The 18,061-nt window shown below is 45.0% G+C and overlaps 1 protein-coding gene across 5 annotated transcripts in view; it reads right to left on the reverse strand.

Annotated features, from left to right (window-relative positions):
• Positions 1-18,061, reverse strand: part of UNC5D (unc-5 netrin receptor D) — a 132,963-nt gene that overhangs the window by 112,455 nt on the left and 2,447 nt on the right. For 4 of the 5 annotated variants that reach the window (XM_061472536.1, XM_061472534.1, XM_061472535.1 and 1 more), the window contains exon 1: positions 5,842-6,055. The exons of the other annotated variant lie outside the window; for it this stretch is intronic. In XM_061472536.1, the coding sequence (XP_061328520.1) occupies positions 5,842-5,941 (100 nt within the window). In that variant the 5' untranslated portion in view covers positions 5,942-6,055. Of the gene's footprint in view, positions 1-5,841; positions 6,056-18,061 lie in introns of those variants that run through there. 5 annotated transcript variants of the gene reach the window in all.

The following is an 18,061-nucleotide window of genomic DNA, read 5'->3' on the forward strand; positions in this document are numbered from 1 at the left end:
ACCCCAGAATCCAAACTGGTTTGTATTATCCGTCCACAGATAAAAGCCTCATCACCAGGAGCAGGTTTTCTTCAAAAAGCTTTTGGACAGTCAACACAAGTTAGATACCAAAGCATGTGAAATGCGACTTCAATTCAACATGCAGCACAAAGGCAAAAAGCAGCTCTCCTGGAAAAGTCAGAGGCAATTTTTAACAAGTTCTCCTACTGTTGTTCCTGTTCCTCATTTAAAACAGGCACGGATACAAAGAACCAAAAGAGCTCTTTACGTTGCTTCCATTCATTTTCATTATACTTTTTATGTTTAGACACATTTAATAAGCTTTATCTGCAGATTAATTACACTCTTTTATTACAGTGTTTCAAGTGCTGAAGCATCCATTGGAGACTCAAAGCAGAGAAGCCGTTTACAGTTACACCCACACCCTTATAGTAGAGGTACTGTAAAGAGGGCAAAAAAAGTCAAGAGTCCCTTTCTGCACGGTTACAGATCAGGTCCAGAGCGGGGATTAAACTGCAGGTACATCCAAGCCCCAGTCAAGCCTGCAACCCCTAAACTCCCTAGTCATAATGATTACAGAACCAGGAATGGAATGGAATTTCACAGCCCATACAGAACAGGAATACTGGCCTGTAGCATTCACAGATAACACTACAGCTTCGTATCATCTTTGCCTTGCAAAGGCTGTTACAGAGCACATATTTGGCAACTAAACTGAGCCACCTCCCAGGCCAGCTCCCCCCCAGATGGCAGCCTAGTGAGAGCAGCTCCAGCTGGATGCAGAGCAGGGAACAAACATGAGGATTTTGAATTGCTTTTCCAGCCCAGGGCTGCTGCTCCTCTCAGATGCCTGCAATGGGTTTGTGGCTTCTAGAAACTCTTCAGAGCATTGTCATAGAATCAGATTCATGAAATAGTTAGGAATTAAGGTCATCGGCTACTTCCATCTTTCTCGTTCCATGACACATCAAGCAGGAGTTTCCAATGAGATGCTCACAGTAGGAATTTCAAACATGAATGTTAACACCTTATTATTTTTTTTAGTACAGAAAGACTAGGATAGATGTATGCTGATATTATGTTTATGTGCACACACGTGATCTCGCATACATACTCTTGCCTGAGAAGCCGCATTAATTTCTCACTGTTCTACCTCAATACACAGTATGGCACAACCCCCCCCATATATGCAAATTAATTAGACACTGCCTATTCATCCTCTTCAATAACCCAAAAGCAACGTAATTACCAAAAATACTTTTAACCTCACTGGAACTAAATGAACGCCGCGCATCAGGGCTTCACTGAGGTCTGCAGCTTCTGAAAATTCCAACAGGAAAGGGGCAAAACCAGACAAGAACACCTACAGCAGCAGTCGGTAGAATATTCATTAGCGAACCTGATGTTTAAGTGTTATTGCCCTCCAACAGCCCCTATACAGACGTTCCTGTAAAGCATTCGGCATTAAACAGTATCGGGCAGGTAACTGGACTCCACCGCCCAGGAGCCTGCAGTAACAACATTTCTGAATGGCATTATGAAAGGCCACAAAAGGGTGGGTGGGGAAGGGAAGGAAGATGGATGAAAACCACAATGAGCACAATTATACAGGTAAATTACAAGGCTCAGATTACTTAAGTTTGCACGCAGAGTTAGCATACTGCGATACCCAACTTGAGAGATGCTCTCAAATGAGGTTTATTGATCTCTAATGAGATCTGATGGAGCATAAAAAATGTTACACTCACAGATACTCATGCTCTAAGGCCACATGATACAACACGACTATTAAAGTTCTTTAAAAGTATACACAGAAAATTAAACATTTCTCTGTTTTACACAAATGAACCTGACCATCTGCTTCACTGCAACAGCAGCAGCGTCTAGAAACAACTGAAACAGCAGCCTCTGGTGTTAAAATTCTGCTCTTTTTCTCAGGCTCCACCTTTCAACAGAAAGCAGGACTAAAAATACAGAAAAGATACATCAAGTGGCCCTGAGGAATCCTTTGCACCAGAAGTAATTTTCCATCTTAGCATATATCATACTATTTGTGTTTGGCTACTGTAATTCACTGTGAAATACCATCAGATTAGCTTCTATTCTGCTCCGGTGAAAATTCATCTTAATACAAAGTCCTCTTACTGGATGAAGATGGAAAATGTTTTTCATAGCGTGGAAAGCTCATTTCACCCATGTACAGCTCAAGCTTTATGCTCTACATCTGAAGAGACAAATTCCACATCTCTCGAGCACGTAGATGAGCAAGCCAAGGAAAACCACTCCCGCAATATACTACCTGAAAGGACAGAATTCTCTTGTCTTTCCAAAAAGGAAAGGTTTTCACAGAGATGCATGCATTAGAAAGCAAGCACACGACAGAGGCTGAGCACACCTCGCTTCCAGGAGAGGATCACATCCAGAGTTCTTCAGGTTTTTGAGCAACACAAGGAAAACTTACTGCCATTCCCATCTGCAGAATCACAGAAATTCCTAGTATGCTCTCTGTGCAACACAGTAAGGTACCTCAGCATCATCAGAGTGCAAATTAAACAACCCTCATAAGGATGAGCGCTCTATATCAGACAAAACTGGAGCATATCCATGTCCAAAGTCAGTCTTATACTCAGAAGACATGCTCAGACTTTCTTAGTCTTTGTCAGAGTTATTTCACAAACTGCAAATGCAGAATAAATGAAGCCACAACTTTGGCATCCTCCACCCAGTTTCAAAACGCTGCTCTTCACAGCCCCCATCTTTCCTGCAGCTTTAGAGAAATGACTGGTTTGAAACTGTAGCTTCTCCACCTATGTAAACACCAGCAATGCTGTAGCACCTGCACACAGGGCCTGTACCACTGTGAAGATGAGGAAAAAGGTGATAAGCTGCTCACTAAACAAACCTACAGGAACAGGACGTTTATTTTCTGAGCAGTTATGAAGTTAATAATATAACCATTGACAGAGAAACTCATATAAAGACATTCCATGCTACATGGGAGTGGAAGGAGGGTTCAAAGCAGAGCACCTGGGTTGTTACTGTAATGAATGCTTTGTCCTAACAGAAGTCAAACCAGAGCATCCTCTCAATGGAGTGATTTGAGCGAAGTCACGCAGAGATTCCCGGAGCAGCCATGTCTTTCCTTAATTTTGGTTTACTCTGTATCACTCGCTAAGAATATTTCAAAGTCTACACCTAGCTGAGATATTAATAACATGCAGGCTTCAAGATCAAATAAATCAATATGCTGACATGGTACGTATTCAGTTGGGGCTGGCACGTCAGAAACATTTCAAACAGTAAACTGCTGAATGTACTTACGAATAATCAAACAGCTTTACTCTCAGCAGGGTATCAGGAACACAGAAAGAGAACTTGAGACAGTCTAATAAAGCCACAGTAACAATATGCTTCCTTTTGGATGTAGAAACCAGGACACGTAAAAAACCTCCTGACTCTGCTAACGCAGTGTAAACTCTGAAGCAGAGCAGCAAATCAACACCATTCCTCACATCAAGCATCAGTGACAGCTCTTACACAGCTCTGCTGCTGACAGTGAAGTACTTTGCAAACACGGCCAGAATTCTCAGACACACGAATGAAATTCCAGCCCACTTAGAACGAAATAAATGGAGGCTCATCTAATTTGCACAAGGCCATTAATAAATGCAAGACAAAAGGTACAAGGAGGACACAAATCACTCGCGATATCAGTCCTGTCTTCACCACGACATTTTTCAGTAGCAATGGAGAAGTAAAAATAGCAAATTCTAAGACAAGCATTATTTCTCCAATAGCTCTGCTGTCCGGAGGCTTGCTTGCCATCTTGGGTCCTAGATGAAGAGTAATACTTTAAATATGCAGCTCTCTGAATTGAACGTTAGCAGTGCTTTTTATGTTGCTAAAAGAAATTAAATACATATATACAAATCTCAAACTCTTCAGACTAAAAGGAGATATTTTCTTCAACAGCTTAGTGTCCACAGCCCCACCTGTATTCCATTAGGTGGTCTACTGGAGCATTTTGTCATCAGAAAACCAGTAGCCATACGCAGTGGCTACCAAGCTCTACAGCAAGTGCCATGCTACTGGAAAAGGAAAACCCTTGAACAATGCTTATTTAGACCAAAATGTACTCAGATCTATAAACACCACCTAACACACAGATTTAGGCTTTAATATCACACAGAGGAATACTAATGCTCATGTTTTATAGACACCTTTATTCAAATACATGCAACCCAAAATTAGTTTCAATGCATCAATGAGATAAATAAATATTACAGACTCCTCTCATTTTCAAATTACCAATGTGCCTATGCATTTTACCCTGTAAAATAAGGGCCCAAAGCTATATATGCATATTCATTTCAACAGATTTAAAGAGCTGTGCGAAGGGTATCTACAGCAATTTGAGTTTTCTTTAACCCCCATTCAGAACAGAATCCTGAACACAATTTGTTTCAGAAACAGCTTTTAAACAACTTCATAAACTAAAACCTTATAGCTCAAGGGGTTATTAACTGAGGTTAACTGCTTATGCCAAAGCTCCAAGTAAACACTATGCAATGTACAACTGACAGACCACAGACACCGAACTGATGAAAACCCACGCTGCTCCTCCTCAGAATCCTGATCAAAACCAAGCCTGCTCCAGCCTGGAAATGTCCAGCGTGGCAGACTTTAACTGAGCAGTTGAAATTAATTCCTTAACAGCAACACAAGAGCTGTGCTGAACTGCAGTGGGGAATATTAGGGGCTTACAGGGCGCGATCCCAACTGCACTTTGCACAGTGCAAGACCTGCCACGGATGTGTGAAACAAAAGGCAATAAGCACCTCACACCACTAACGGAGCCATGCATTCCTCTGCCATCACAGATGGTTCTTGATGAAAGCGTTAAAAACTAACTCAGAAATATCAGCCTTCATTCTACTCTCATCATCTTTCCCTTTTCTATGAACTGGGGTTTAAGAACCAGCTAAAGGCTGTATTCTGTCCCTTATGCAAGAACTCTCCCATTTCCCCTCTGCTGGATCGGTCACCGGGAGCACAGCAGCCGGGATCCCAGGAACGGTGGGACGATGGGATAACCCGCTGGCTACCTGCAGACGAGCTCCTCTATGGACACCAAACCAGTAACGCATCTCTACAAGAAAATGGAAGCACAGGCACAACACGCACGCAAAGAGAGTCAGCCCTCCACAGCGGGGCTAGCGCAGACACAGCGAGAGGAATCTTTCCCTATCTACAAAGCCCCATTACTCCGCGCTGTACAAACAAGCTGTTTGTAATGAACGCACCATTACCGACTCTCGATACGGAATCGGCGTCTTATTGACGGTGCCTTCCAGAAAGGATCACATAACCCCGGGTTCCCCACGTACACAAGCGCTTCCCAAGCCCTCCAAGCACTTTGATAAGTCCAGACAGACCAGCCAAGGCGTCGGATGCCAGACGATGAGGCGCTGCTGGCATCCTCTGGCTATCTGCCTTAAAGACACCGTGCCACTCAAGTGATCCACCAGGTGAAAGTTAAATAACGGGCACCCCGAGCCCCCCAGACATCCACCTTTCACGGACAACGAACAGCAGACAGCCGCGTGTAGCACATCCAACCCCCGCTCCTCGCTCTGCTCCACAGGTACCCCGCTCCTCGCTGCCAGAAGAGGTCACCGCGGATCCCGCACCCACGGCCGCGGGACAGCCGGACTCCCTTCACCCTAACCCCGCAGCCCTGAACCGCGGCTCCCTCCGCTCCCCGCTGCCACGAGCAACCGGTGGGACCCCCCCATCCCCTTCCCTCGGGGTGCGGGCAGGGTAACGGCGCGTCCCGCTCACCTCGCAGCGCCGCCGTCCATCCGCAGAGCCCCAGCAGCAGCAGCAGCAGCCACCGCTCCAGGCGCGGGGGGCAGCGGCTCCTCGCAGCCCCTCGGCCCATGCTGGACCCCGCAACTCCTGCGCCTCTCCCCTGCGGCCGGTGCGGGGAAAAGGAGGGACGCGAAGCTCCCCTCGGTCCCTCCGGGGTCGAGCTCAAGCCAGCGAATTCGCCCCTCTTTTTGGTGTTTTGGGGTGCGTTTACCCCTTCTCCCCCCCCCCCCCTTCTCCTCTCTCTGTCTCCAGGTGTGGAACGGGGCGAGCCCGGGGGGCAGCGGCTCCGCTCCGCTCCTCTCCGCGCTCCGGCCACCTCCGACTACCGAGGCGCGGCGCGCGCCCGCATCCCTAATGAGCCGCCCCTCCCCCGCAGCCACTTCGGCGCGCGCTGGGCGGGATCTGCGGACGGGGGGGGGGATGGGGGGGGGGTGCGGACATCTCCCCCCCCCCTCCCCCCCCAAACATCCCCCGCCCCTCACCCCCAGGGCGCGGGGCTCCCCCCAACTTTGCTGCGTAAAACGCGCGTGAGCCAAGCGCGGCTTTACGCGGGGTGCGCAACTCCCCCCCACCCCGTGTTAAATCCACACCTTCGGGCGCAGCAAGGACTGCTCGTAGCGAGAGGGAAACGCGACAGCGGCCACCCCCCACCCAAAGCAAGCCCGGTTTGCGCGTCTTCATCGAACACCGCATGGTTCGGGGAGCAAAAATGCTTTCTCTTACCAGCGGTGTCACTGTTTCGCTCTCCCTTTCCCCCGCTGCTAATCGCGTGTAAGCTTTATTACACACCTGAGGAGGATGCACGGCTCACCCAAACAAATAAGGCCAAAAAAGGACCAGTTTGGTGCTGTTCTACGATGCACAGATTCAATCAATCAGCACTTGGAAAACACAGGTACCTCTCCAAGAGCAGGTAAATTGCTACAGGAGCAACTTTCAGTCAGGAACACCAGTTCTTCCCCAAGCTATCCTCACACGCATCACCAACACTGCTCTGATTCCTGAAATCGTGTTTCTTTACCACAGGGATCAAGGGTGAGAGGAAAGGAAAAACACCAGAGGGAGATGTGGTGTGTCAGTGGGATAAGAACACTGCAGGAAGGAGCCAGGAAAAGATGCAAAATGAGATTTGAGACCATTGAAGTATCTCACCATGAGATTCCTGGCACACCACAAGGAGAACTGGATCACATTTGGTATCAAGCTGCTCTAAGGTCTGCCCTTAAGGAGCCTTCTCTTCTCCAGGCTGAACCAGCCCAGCTCTCTCAGCCTGGCTCCAGGGCAGAGCTGCTCCAGCCCCCACTGGCCTCCTCTGGGCTCACTTAAGAAAACACCCCTGAAACACTGTATTTGTTCTCCATTTCCCTTGGCAATAAGCTTCATTTTCATCAGGTGCCAAGACCTAGAGTCACCTCATTAGAGTCAGAACACGGGGTTTAGTCCTGTCCACACCTTGTGCAGTTGCACCAAGTTCACTCTACCCCAGCTTCACACACACCTCAAGTTTGAGGGGACTCGGTTACCACTTGCAAAGTGTTTCTAAAACATGCAGCTGGATTGGCTGCATACACTTAAGAGAAAGGCTTATCCATTGGTGCTCCTATAGCCAGCTTTGTGCTGTGTCCAGAAGGAAACAAGGAATTAAAGGAAAAGGAATTTGTAAACTGAGTTTAAAGAGAGAAAAAAAAATCAATATCCAAGACCATCACATCAGAAGCTCTCTTATTCCCCTTCTATCATGCACTTGCCAGACTTCAGCTCACAAAGAAGAGCACGGCTGCAAAGGCAAAGAGCAAATATACAAAGAAATACATTTTCTTCAACAGCCTTTTAAGTCATTCTCCATGTTCAGTGGGTTCCAATAGGAAAAGAAAACCAAACCAAACCAACAAGGACAAGAACTAGGAAGCTACACAGGCAAGTTTTCACATGGCAGAGCACTGAGCATCCTTCCTTTAAAGCCTGACCATGCCAGCCCTGGTTTCTAGCACATATATGCAGCCACTTCTGCTTCAAGCCCAAATGATTATCTATTTTTGCCTACGCCACCGAGTCCATGTTTGGTGCTTCAGCTAAAAATATCAAGTTCTCTGTTTATAACGCAAATATGACAGGGAAGAAGAGAGCAAAAGTAGGAAAAAAGGGCAACAGCTGGTAACTTCAATCAGTGCACTTGAAACACAAATAAGCCAATACGCCACAAAGACAAACTCTCAGGGTGGGGAAGGATGCAGCAGTTTCTGAGCTGGTGGAATGCAGCTAAAGGTGAAGTTCCACCTTCTCTAAGCACTGATGCACACTGATAACGTACAGCACCAAAGCTCTGGACATGCAGTCCAATGTGCTGCTGTATTTGTGGGACTGGAGGCTACTTACAGTGTTTTACCAAGAGGAAAGTCAGGGGGAAAGCAAGAATCTACCTTTGGTAACAGGCTGGAAAAGGATCCAAAGGAGGGTCCAAAGACGATTAATGGAGGAAAATGAATGGAGAAGCTGAAAATGCTGCAAGGGAGATATTTGCTCATCCCTAGCGCTTCAAGGGTTAAATAATTTTTAAATAATATTTCTTTTTCTGACAAAGTCCATATTCCGCATGAGGGAGTCTTCCGCATGAGTATTTCCTAGAATCCAACACCCTGAAGTTTGATACAGCTGCTGAAAAAAGGATGTGGAGCAGAAATCAAATGGGAGAAACAAACAAAACCAAAGCAACTTTCTTGAGCACCTTGATCACAGCAACCACATGCCCAGAGAGCAGGAAAGTGCTTACAGGAGGAACAGAACCTGTAGCCAAAAGCCTCGGCTCTGGCCTTCAGCTCTGCCATCACCTCATCAACAGATGCTTCTAAGAACAGGTTTTTTCTCCATCTCAGGTTCCATCTCATACTGTGTCGCTGAGCTGGTTGCTAAAGAGATTCCTACACTTTTCAACCACATTAACTCATTAAACACACAGCACTTTACAACTCTGAAGGAAATTTTTCTAGCTAGAATACATCAATACCCTAATAATTTTAAATAAGCCATACAGCTACAGCCTGAAGGGTGTGAAGAATAAGAAATAAATCACCTCCTCCACCCTGGAAGCTCAGCAGAATGTTCCAGCTGAGTTTGCAAAGGTGCTTTCAGTCTCCATCTCCAGTGCTACATAAAGATTTGCAGGCAGGTGATTACATTTTGTTTCTTCTTTGATGTATGACCTTGGAGTAACCCACCTGTGATGTGCAATAAATCAGAATGCACATCACCTGAACATGATAACAGGCTGGGGGAGGTCATTGCTTTCAGAAGCAGATGAAGCTGCTTTACTTGCTAGCTTTTGCAAGTAAAAACATACCTGTAATGGCACAGGCATCCAATGGAACATACCATTGCTATGCATAATGAATATAATGATAAAAGGAGAATAAATGCATCTAAACCATTTATGTATATCACAGAGAACACTGGACACACATCAGTTGGCTTTAATGCAAGTATCACGTCTGTACATTAGCTAAGTAATACAGGAACAATCAAGAACACCCAACTGTAACAGCACATAAGTAGACAAATCACGTGAAGCACTTTGAATGGGCTCAGTAGCAGTGACAGAAGCCAATAATAAATGGAAATCCTACTTGCTTTTAACATATTTCCAACATTTATCCTTCCCCTTCTCTCTCCTTCCCTCACAAGAGCACCCTAAACAAAATGGGATCTGAAAAATGATCCAATCTACCTGGAGGAGTTGTGATTGTGAGGATGCTGTGATACCCGTGAGCCCACAATCTGCTCACACACAGAAATAATGCAGGGACAAGCCTTTGACCTCAAAGCACATACCATTCAATTTGGCCTTTTACTTCATAGCATCCAACTAAAGAAGTGGACCCTGTCTGTCATAAGGAAAGAAGAAGGGAAAGTCTGGGCTCAAATAAGTAATCATAACTCCACGGAGCAAAGGTAGAAGTGGATTAAATTCCTCCTGTGGTAGTTTCCAACACCCCCGTGCACTGAGACAGCATTTGTTGGGTCTGAAGACCCGGGTGTGCCTGTGTCAGGAGAAAGAAAAACATCTCGTTTCTCTCTTTACTGCATACACCTAACACAGGACACAAGCAATGTGCTCCTTCTGTCTAAATCTAATCTAAATTAATTGCTGAAGCACCTGAAGGACAGGATTGCTGCTGTAATACACGCTCCCAGCCCAAGGCTGTGCAGGAAGCATGAGATGGTATTACTGTGTTTAAGGATGATACTACTTGCTCGCAGCAGTTACGGCTTCATATTGAGTTTTCAACGTATTTTAACAATGGGGCCTGTATTTGGGTTGCCCAAATGTAAAAGGAGTGCTTGCTGTACCATGCAGATGTGCTCTGTGTCAGTCAGATGAAGACAAAATCCAGCCTGATGTATTTTTAGTTGTGGAGATCTTTATCACAGTCCTGTACATGCATATTTTATGAAGCAATCCCAGAGGGCACGAGAGCAGGGCTCAAAAGGAATTAGCCAACTTCACAGGCAATAAGCACATCAGTGAATATTAAACCTAATATAATGTATAAGCAACCTTCAGAAGAGCCCATTCACCACTGGCTGAAAGAGGAGAGCATGAGAAGAACGCTACACTTGGTTTACCTGAGCATCTAGTGCTCCATTCAGTCTGACCAGCAAAGCCAATCTTACGCACCAAACATACAGAGATAAAGGATGAGTGTTGCATCCACATCGTGAATATGCAGAAACACAGCTGAAATTCAGCCTGTTCTTTTTCCTGTGCCCTCAAGTTTATGATAGTCTATAGCTGCCTCTCTGCCATCCTGAAGAGCTCTGTCCAAACAGAACAGAGAGCTGGATGTGTCAGTGAGAGCTTTGGATCGCCTGACACTTGAAGAACACAGTCCCATATCCCTTTCCCTTTAAAGATGCACTCTGACAGACCCACAATGCAATACAATGCCCAGATATTAGTTATGTCCAATCATTTCTCCATCTCTGCAACAAGGTCTGCCCCAGAAGCCCTTCCAAGGCATGGAATGCCTGTTTGCAACCTGTTTTCACCGTGCACATCATGCAGGCAGCTCTGAGCACTGACACCCTGGGTCTGGATCTATACCTGACTTTGTAAAATCCTGCAAAGCAGTATGACCAACTACCCCAAGTACAACAGAAACCTTCAGCAGCAAGATACAATAGTGGAACCAGCCACATGGTACATAGAAACCACCCCTAACAGACTGAGTCGCCATAGCATCTGCTACACCAGTATCATAACCTACATGTATGATGGCAATTAATAAGCCAGACACAGCCTGCACATAAGCCTTCCACAAACAGTCTCATTCCCAGTTGTTTCACAGCCTCTTCAGCCTCAATTCTTCCAGGAATTGAGAGTACACAGGCTAAAAAGTGCAGAGTCCCAGCTCTGTACTTCCTGTGCACCGCTGCTCACGCTGGCTTTACAGCTCGGCGTTAGGACATCTAGTGGCTGAATAACCGACTGTGTATATACACGCACCTGAATACATTACCTAGATTTCCTGTCAGGAAGCTCATATCTACTTTCCTAAAGCTTAGCAAGACTTATTTGAGAGCATCTCAGGATTCCTGCATCATTCTGCTCTGCAATGCAACCCCAGCTCAGTGCTGACAGAGCCTGGAATGCAGCAAGCACAAGGACAGTCACAGCTACATATGCCGATTTCTGCTTTACCTTTTCTTGGGCTATCACAGCAGCACATTTACCTCTGATCCATAGTGTACTGTTATTCTTTGCAACGTACATAACTCTCCTCAGCTTTAGTTTGCAAAGGTTTTTCCTTATTCTACATTTTAGTAACTTGAAATGAGTGTGGCTCTGAAGTTTTGTGTTACTTTATTTCCGTATGACTAAAACCCCCTTTCATTCCAAAGGATGAACTTCAGCCTCCTCAGAGATGGGGCAAAAATACACCTTCAAGAAGTCTGTGAAGGTTCTTTAAACAACCCCATTCCACTTGCTTTGAAGTCACCATTTCAGCTGTCAGAAGCCATCATTTCCGATGAGTTAAAATCGGTATTATTTGCCAATTGATTAAAGTAAGATGAAATACAATACAACTATTTGCATTCTCCTGTGTTTGTTTACTCATTCCAAAAATCGACAGACACCACAGAGCAAAGTTAATCTGATAAAAAGGGAAGCGCTGAAGTGGCTGGCTGTGCATCCAAATAGGAAATGCGCATTAACATGCCAAGGGGGTGATGAGCATCTGAACTTCACTAATCGATCTGAAGAATCCTAAGACCCAGGCATTTAGAAAATGTCATAATCTTAAAAGCCAATTCAGTGCTTGATTTGTAATTTGGAGAAATCAGCTGCACTTAATTCTACCTGCAGCATTTCCTACAATTGGGCAAAGAATTCCTACTTCAGCATTAATTATTATTTTATTTCCACACCCTTTTAGATTTCTCCACATAAATTAAAACTCTGATCCCACCTACCCTTGTCACACATCCAGGCACTCCTGTTGTGGCAGCAGCTGGGTTACAAAGGGCAGCTGCTCAGTGGGCTCTATCCTCTGCATAAGAGCTCAGCCTGCAAACAGAAAACACATCACTGGTACTCCCCATCCTTTAAAGTCACTCCCTAAGCATCCATTTCAGATTTAGCATCCTGGCTCAGATCTTCCTGGCTGAATTTTCCCTTGGAATGGGAGGTGCACAACAAGAAACAGATGATGCAAGGGCGAGAAATGTGTGTGGATGAGGAAGCGTGCCTTGAGAGCAAAGAAAATCCAAAGCAGCAGGACATTAGACAAGCAGTTCCGTAGCTTAGTTATTTGTAATTTGGGGTTAAAAGGAAAAGGTTACACATTCCAGCAGTAAGAGACTATCTGAGAGATTCTTCAAAACAGCGCAGGCATTGCAGTACAGTTCAGAGCTGGCAGGGATGCTACTGCCTGCGAGCAAGAGTAGAGTTAGAGGGCAAGGGACAAGAAACACTGGGCAAGCCTGTTTCTGTTCTGCCAGCACAGAAAAAAAAGTGAGTGACGTGCCTGGCTATTTCAGTCTCAGCCAGAGGTAGTGTTGCTCTCAAAAGGCTATTACTGAGCAAGTTCAGAACCTTCTCATCAAGCAGGAAGTTATTGCCACGTTTTTTTTCATCCAAACTTACACAGCACAGGAGAGCACAACTCGCTCAGACCTTCCTCTGGCAACTAACCAGCGAGGGCTGAGAGATCCTCAGTGACTGTGCATTATTACAGACCAGGCGTGACATGCGGAGGGACAGAAACACAGGTCCTGAGACAACAGAAACACATAAAGGAACTTTATAATTGGAGAGCAGCCCCCCCCCTTAACTCCTCCCAAAGGAAAAACAATCAACCACCAAAAGCCAAACCCAGCCTGAAAAACTCAGAGAATCCTTGTATGGAACCTGGCAAAGAGAAATCACCAGCTAGCGAGCAAGGGAAGAGGTTAATGCTCCAGACGAGGGTTAATGAGACAAGAGGAGTTTTAGGCTGGATGCTTCCTGTGAAGCCTGGGGTGCTTCAGGAAAGATGCTGAAGGAGGCACCAGTCATCTAAATTGCAAACATGTCTGGCTTGATTAGGGACACTTCACCTCCATTTGATTTGCTAATGCACAGGACTGATCACACACAGCTCCCGTCTCCCCTTTTTGCAAGCCAGCGCACTGAAGCCTCACAGCGAGCCATGAGAAAGGGAGATGATTTTTATCCTAATTAAGAACAATCTTGCCAGGACCGGGAATATGCAGGTGTCGTATCATTAAGTTACCTAATTGTGCCTCTGAAATGACCACATAATGATGAATCCTCAGTAGCAAGAGGAAAAGGGGGAAGTGAACTCTTTGCTTTATTATTTTCATTTTCATCTCCAGTGCAAACACAGAGGGCATCCACCTCGTAACCACAGCTCTGAATTATTCATCGTTAGTCACACATCACGAAATGCAACTGCTTGATGATCTCAGGTGGGAAAGACAACACGTAGTTGAGCAGTTCCTTAACTACTGAAGCATTATTTCAGGGAAACAAGAGTAGCCCACTTCAGTGCAAGCGATAGCATTTCCTGACTAGTGTCAGTTAGTGTGCATCAATCAAGCACCAGCCAGACAAGCTGCTCTCCCCATTTAATGTGATGAGAAGGCAAAGAACCCAGTTACTGACAGCTCCCACCATTCTCATGGAATGTGCTGCTGACCTCCTGCCACTCCCAGAATCCCGTTCTGTCAGACTTGCCTCTGCTGCTAAACTCATGTCCCTTAGGCCCTGCTTCCCAGGCCATGGAAGGGCAGGCGAGCCAGCCCATGGAAAGCTCTGGGACATCAGCAGGAATGTACAAGCCTGGTAAGTCATTCTTTGATGGAGATCACTGCAGGGCCAAATGATCACCCTGCAGCATGTCCAGCCATGGAGGGATCTAGTACAATACGCAGGACTCTTACCAGGATGATTTTGCCCTCTTCCCACTCAACAGTCACATACACAGAGGTGGAGAAGCAAGTTGTGTGAGCTTAGCACGTTACACATCTAGAAAGGTGGCAGATCCCCCGGCCATCCACTCACTTCTGCAATTGTTGAGGTTTTTGAAGGAGAACCAAGTTATCTCTCAGGCAAGTACAATTTAAAAGAGCACATCAAAGGATCTCTGTAACTCCACTGTGAGATGAACAAGCGTTGTGTGGCAGGGATGACAACACTGACAAGAGACTTTACAGAACTTACTACAGCTGAGCAGGTGATGCAGTTGTGCAGAGAGGTGGCAGCTATACAGCCACTGCAACCAGCTCCTGAATTAAGAGGAAATGCCTGTGAGAAAAGCTGTTCAGATATTAGCTATTCCATTTTGCAAGTTGCATTAATGTCCTGATGCAGTTCGCCACATCACACAAGTGCCAGGAGTGGCACAAGGGTGGGAATGACAAGTCTGGGCCAAAAAATCCTGTTTAATTACTGACTAGCAGCAGCTCAGCCTGTGAATGGGCAAAGGTGGTCCTTCAGTACTGCACTTACAAGCTATTCCTAGTTCAGAAGCATGGCACACGATGGTGTCACTGAAAAGTCCTCCAACAAAACAGATTTTGTGACATAAGCTCTCATTTGAAAGCTGTAATTCAGCTTCCTCTGATAAAAGTTCCCACAGAATATAAATAAGAGCTCACAGGTGGATAGTGCCAAACCTTCTGATGGTTTCAGATAGTTTTATAACCACACGATTTCCTGTATTTTGTTAAACTTGTAAGTTTTCCAGCATAATTCCCAACACGACAGATTCAGATAGCCCCACAGGTTTTTAATCCTATTATGTTTTACAGGGTTTTATTCCTATTACTAGTATCAAATAATAAGAGCACACTGCCCTGGTAGTCACATAACATCCACGCACTAGTAGCAGACACAGTAAATTCTGCAGCAAGTGGAAAAAATACATGGTTAATATTGTTCACGTAATGGGATGATGCCCTCTGCCTCAAACCCCACCACATTTATGATATCACTCTTAAGCTAGCCATAACCATGTTTTTCTCCCCACCCTGCAACAGCCTTAGCACCCCATTTGATCTCAGAAGTCAGTTCATTAATGATACTGCTTTATACCTGTGATGGATAACAACTAGCACCATGTTTAGCATGCTTTGCAGCGTCAGAAAACCAACCTCCCGGTAGGGGTGGAGAGAAGAGCCTGTTTGTTCAGCATTTCAACGAGCCCTTTGCCATCAGCCAAAACACTGCTGCTTTTTCAGATGAATTAACCTGTTCCACCTGTCAAGAACTGGCTGTACAAATGCTTCTCTGAGGTTTGAAAGACACGATACAGTGGGAATTGATAAAAGGAGTTGGCAGCATAGAGTTTAGTAGACCTTTCTGCAAGTGGTTTGCAATTAGAGACTGGGCTACATCAGAATGCTGTCAACAAGCACGCTGAGGGACGTGAACCACTGCATCAGCCGAGTCAGACCCTCGGCTGGAGCAACCAGTGTCCGCAGGATCTTTCCTGGCAACTTCCCAGTGGCAGTGGAATCAAAAGGCAACAAAGCACTTTAAGAGACAGCCATGAGAGTTTCACCAGCTTGGACTGAACTGCATCACTGCACTCCACAGGTACACCCTCAAAGCCGTGCCTGTGATCTCCCCTTGACCAGCGGCGCCTCTGCAAGAGACGATTCCTGGACGACAGGCAAGCAGTTCTAGCTCTATGCAGCAGAGGGAAGCAGTAAGCACTGTAACATTGACTAGCCACCCGACTGTCATGCACTAAAGGCTTAATTATGTTCTCAAACAAAATACAATGAACTCTGTCATAAGTAATCACACAAGAGACTGTGAAGTCAGTAGCTCAGTGGAAGTGGCCTCTGTGAAAGATGAAGCACAATTTTCTCTGGCTTTAGGGAAAACTTGCTGAGCCCTGGAAAGAAAGAACTGGAATACAGGCACTTTTTGCTTTACTTATCAAGACCCGACTTCATGTGGTGGTGTTTTACCAGGAAAACTTACTAAAAATAGAGAAATTCCTTCTAATCTGGAAGGTGTCTTAAGGATTTACAAGTACATCTGCTTTAGTGAGTGAAAGTACATCCCCATATCCAGGTGTTGGCAGATAAAGGAGGAAATATTTTACTTACAATATACCTGTAGTATTCAAAGCGTGCCCATTTTATGTTTTACTTGGGTGCAGTTTCCCCTTCCACAGGAACTAATCATCACTGCATAAAACTCACCTTTGATGTGGATCCTTTTCTCCCATAGTTGAGGCATTTGTCATTGCAAAAGACATTTGCAGAATTGAATGCATTTCATCACACACAATGCTTTCACTTTCATAGCAGGCAACAGAGCCTACAGAACTATTTCTTTACAAGTGATTACAACTCCCAAACAGGTAACAAAGACAATTATGACACTGAAAATTGCACTGCTATTGTGGACGAAAGAAAATGTAAGCTCTGCTGCTGAATGCTTCAAGGTCAAACACTCCCTCAGAATTCATATCTAAGTTATCCAAGGTCATCACTGGTGTATGTTTTGTACTCCTTGGTATAACACATTAAAGGGAGAAGGAGCACTAGGACAGTAGTTCAGGCTGCAGGAAACCACTAACCTGGACGAAGCCTTCAGGGCAAGTCAATTCCCTCCTCCTGGTTACATCTCCCCTCTCATTTTTGAGGCTCTGTTACATATTCTTCACTTCTCTCCTATCAAACAAGGCTCTAACTTTTGCTTGGAGAATCTGACTGGGACTACTGTAAGTCCAGAGAATGGGATCATTAGATCATACCAATTCACATGATTTTTTTACTGCAAAAGACCTAAGACACCAAAGCCCAGCACATAAGGAAGCACATCACTTTTAGAACTACAGTGCTTAACAGCCTCCAGCCACACTTCATGCTCCGAGTCTTCTTTATGCCTCCATGCACAAGCAGCTGAAGTAGACAATTCCTTGCTCATTCTATAAAGAAGATTTGTGAGGAAGGGAGGCAGAAGACAGGCCAGGTAACAATAATTATTAAGTTATTAGAAGCACACCTCATATGATAAAAACTTCAAAGTAAATTGCTTTGAAATACAGATTTTTAACATTCCCCAATGCTTAAGATGAAATAATATTAAATAACTGCTGCCTGAAGTTAGAACTAGAGGTTAAAGGAGAGTAATTACTGATTATTTAAAGGGTAGTTGTAATGAACTAAGATAAAAAGAGATGTCACATTTCCAAGCCAGATCCTGTATTTTAAGCTGGGAATGTGACTCTAGCCAAGTACTACCAGGAGAATGCACTTCCATAGAAGAAAGCTGTGACTTGCAATAAAGTTCCTACAGTAACAGAAAGTCTCCAGTGGTTCAGGTCATAGCACTATTTCTGCTCTCTGGATCAGAACACAGATGGGCTTTAACAGGAAGTTTGTGTTTCACATGCAGTTCAACACACACACGTGTATTTTAATTCATCCAGGAGTTTTGCAGACTAAGACATAAACCCAATTGTTCCAGTGCTGTGTAATGAAACCTGCACTACAAGTGACATGACCTTGATATGAAGAAAAATTAAACCCTATCAAATTACTGTGTATTACATTCTCTCACCAAGGCAGAACATCACATCAAGCTTTTAGAACATGATATTCAGCAGGGAAATAAACCTAATAAATTCAGGAAAAGAACTACATTGAGTGATTTTCTTTCTTTAACCTTTGA

This window comes from Pezoporus flaviventris, unplaced genomic scaffold (genome assembly GCF_033815535.1).
Source record: "Pezoporus flaviventris isolate CSIRO_AGI_PZ_B2104156 unplaced genomic scaffold, CSIRO_AGI_Pfla_v1 ptg000071l, whole genome shotgun sequence".
NCBI lineage: Eukaryota > Metazoa > Chordata > Aves > Psittaciformes > Psittacidae > Pezoporus > Pezoporus flaviventris.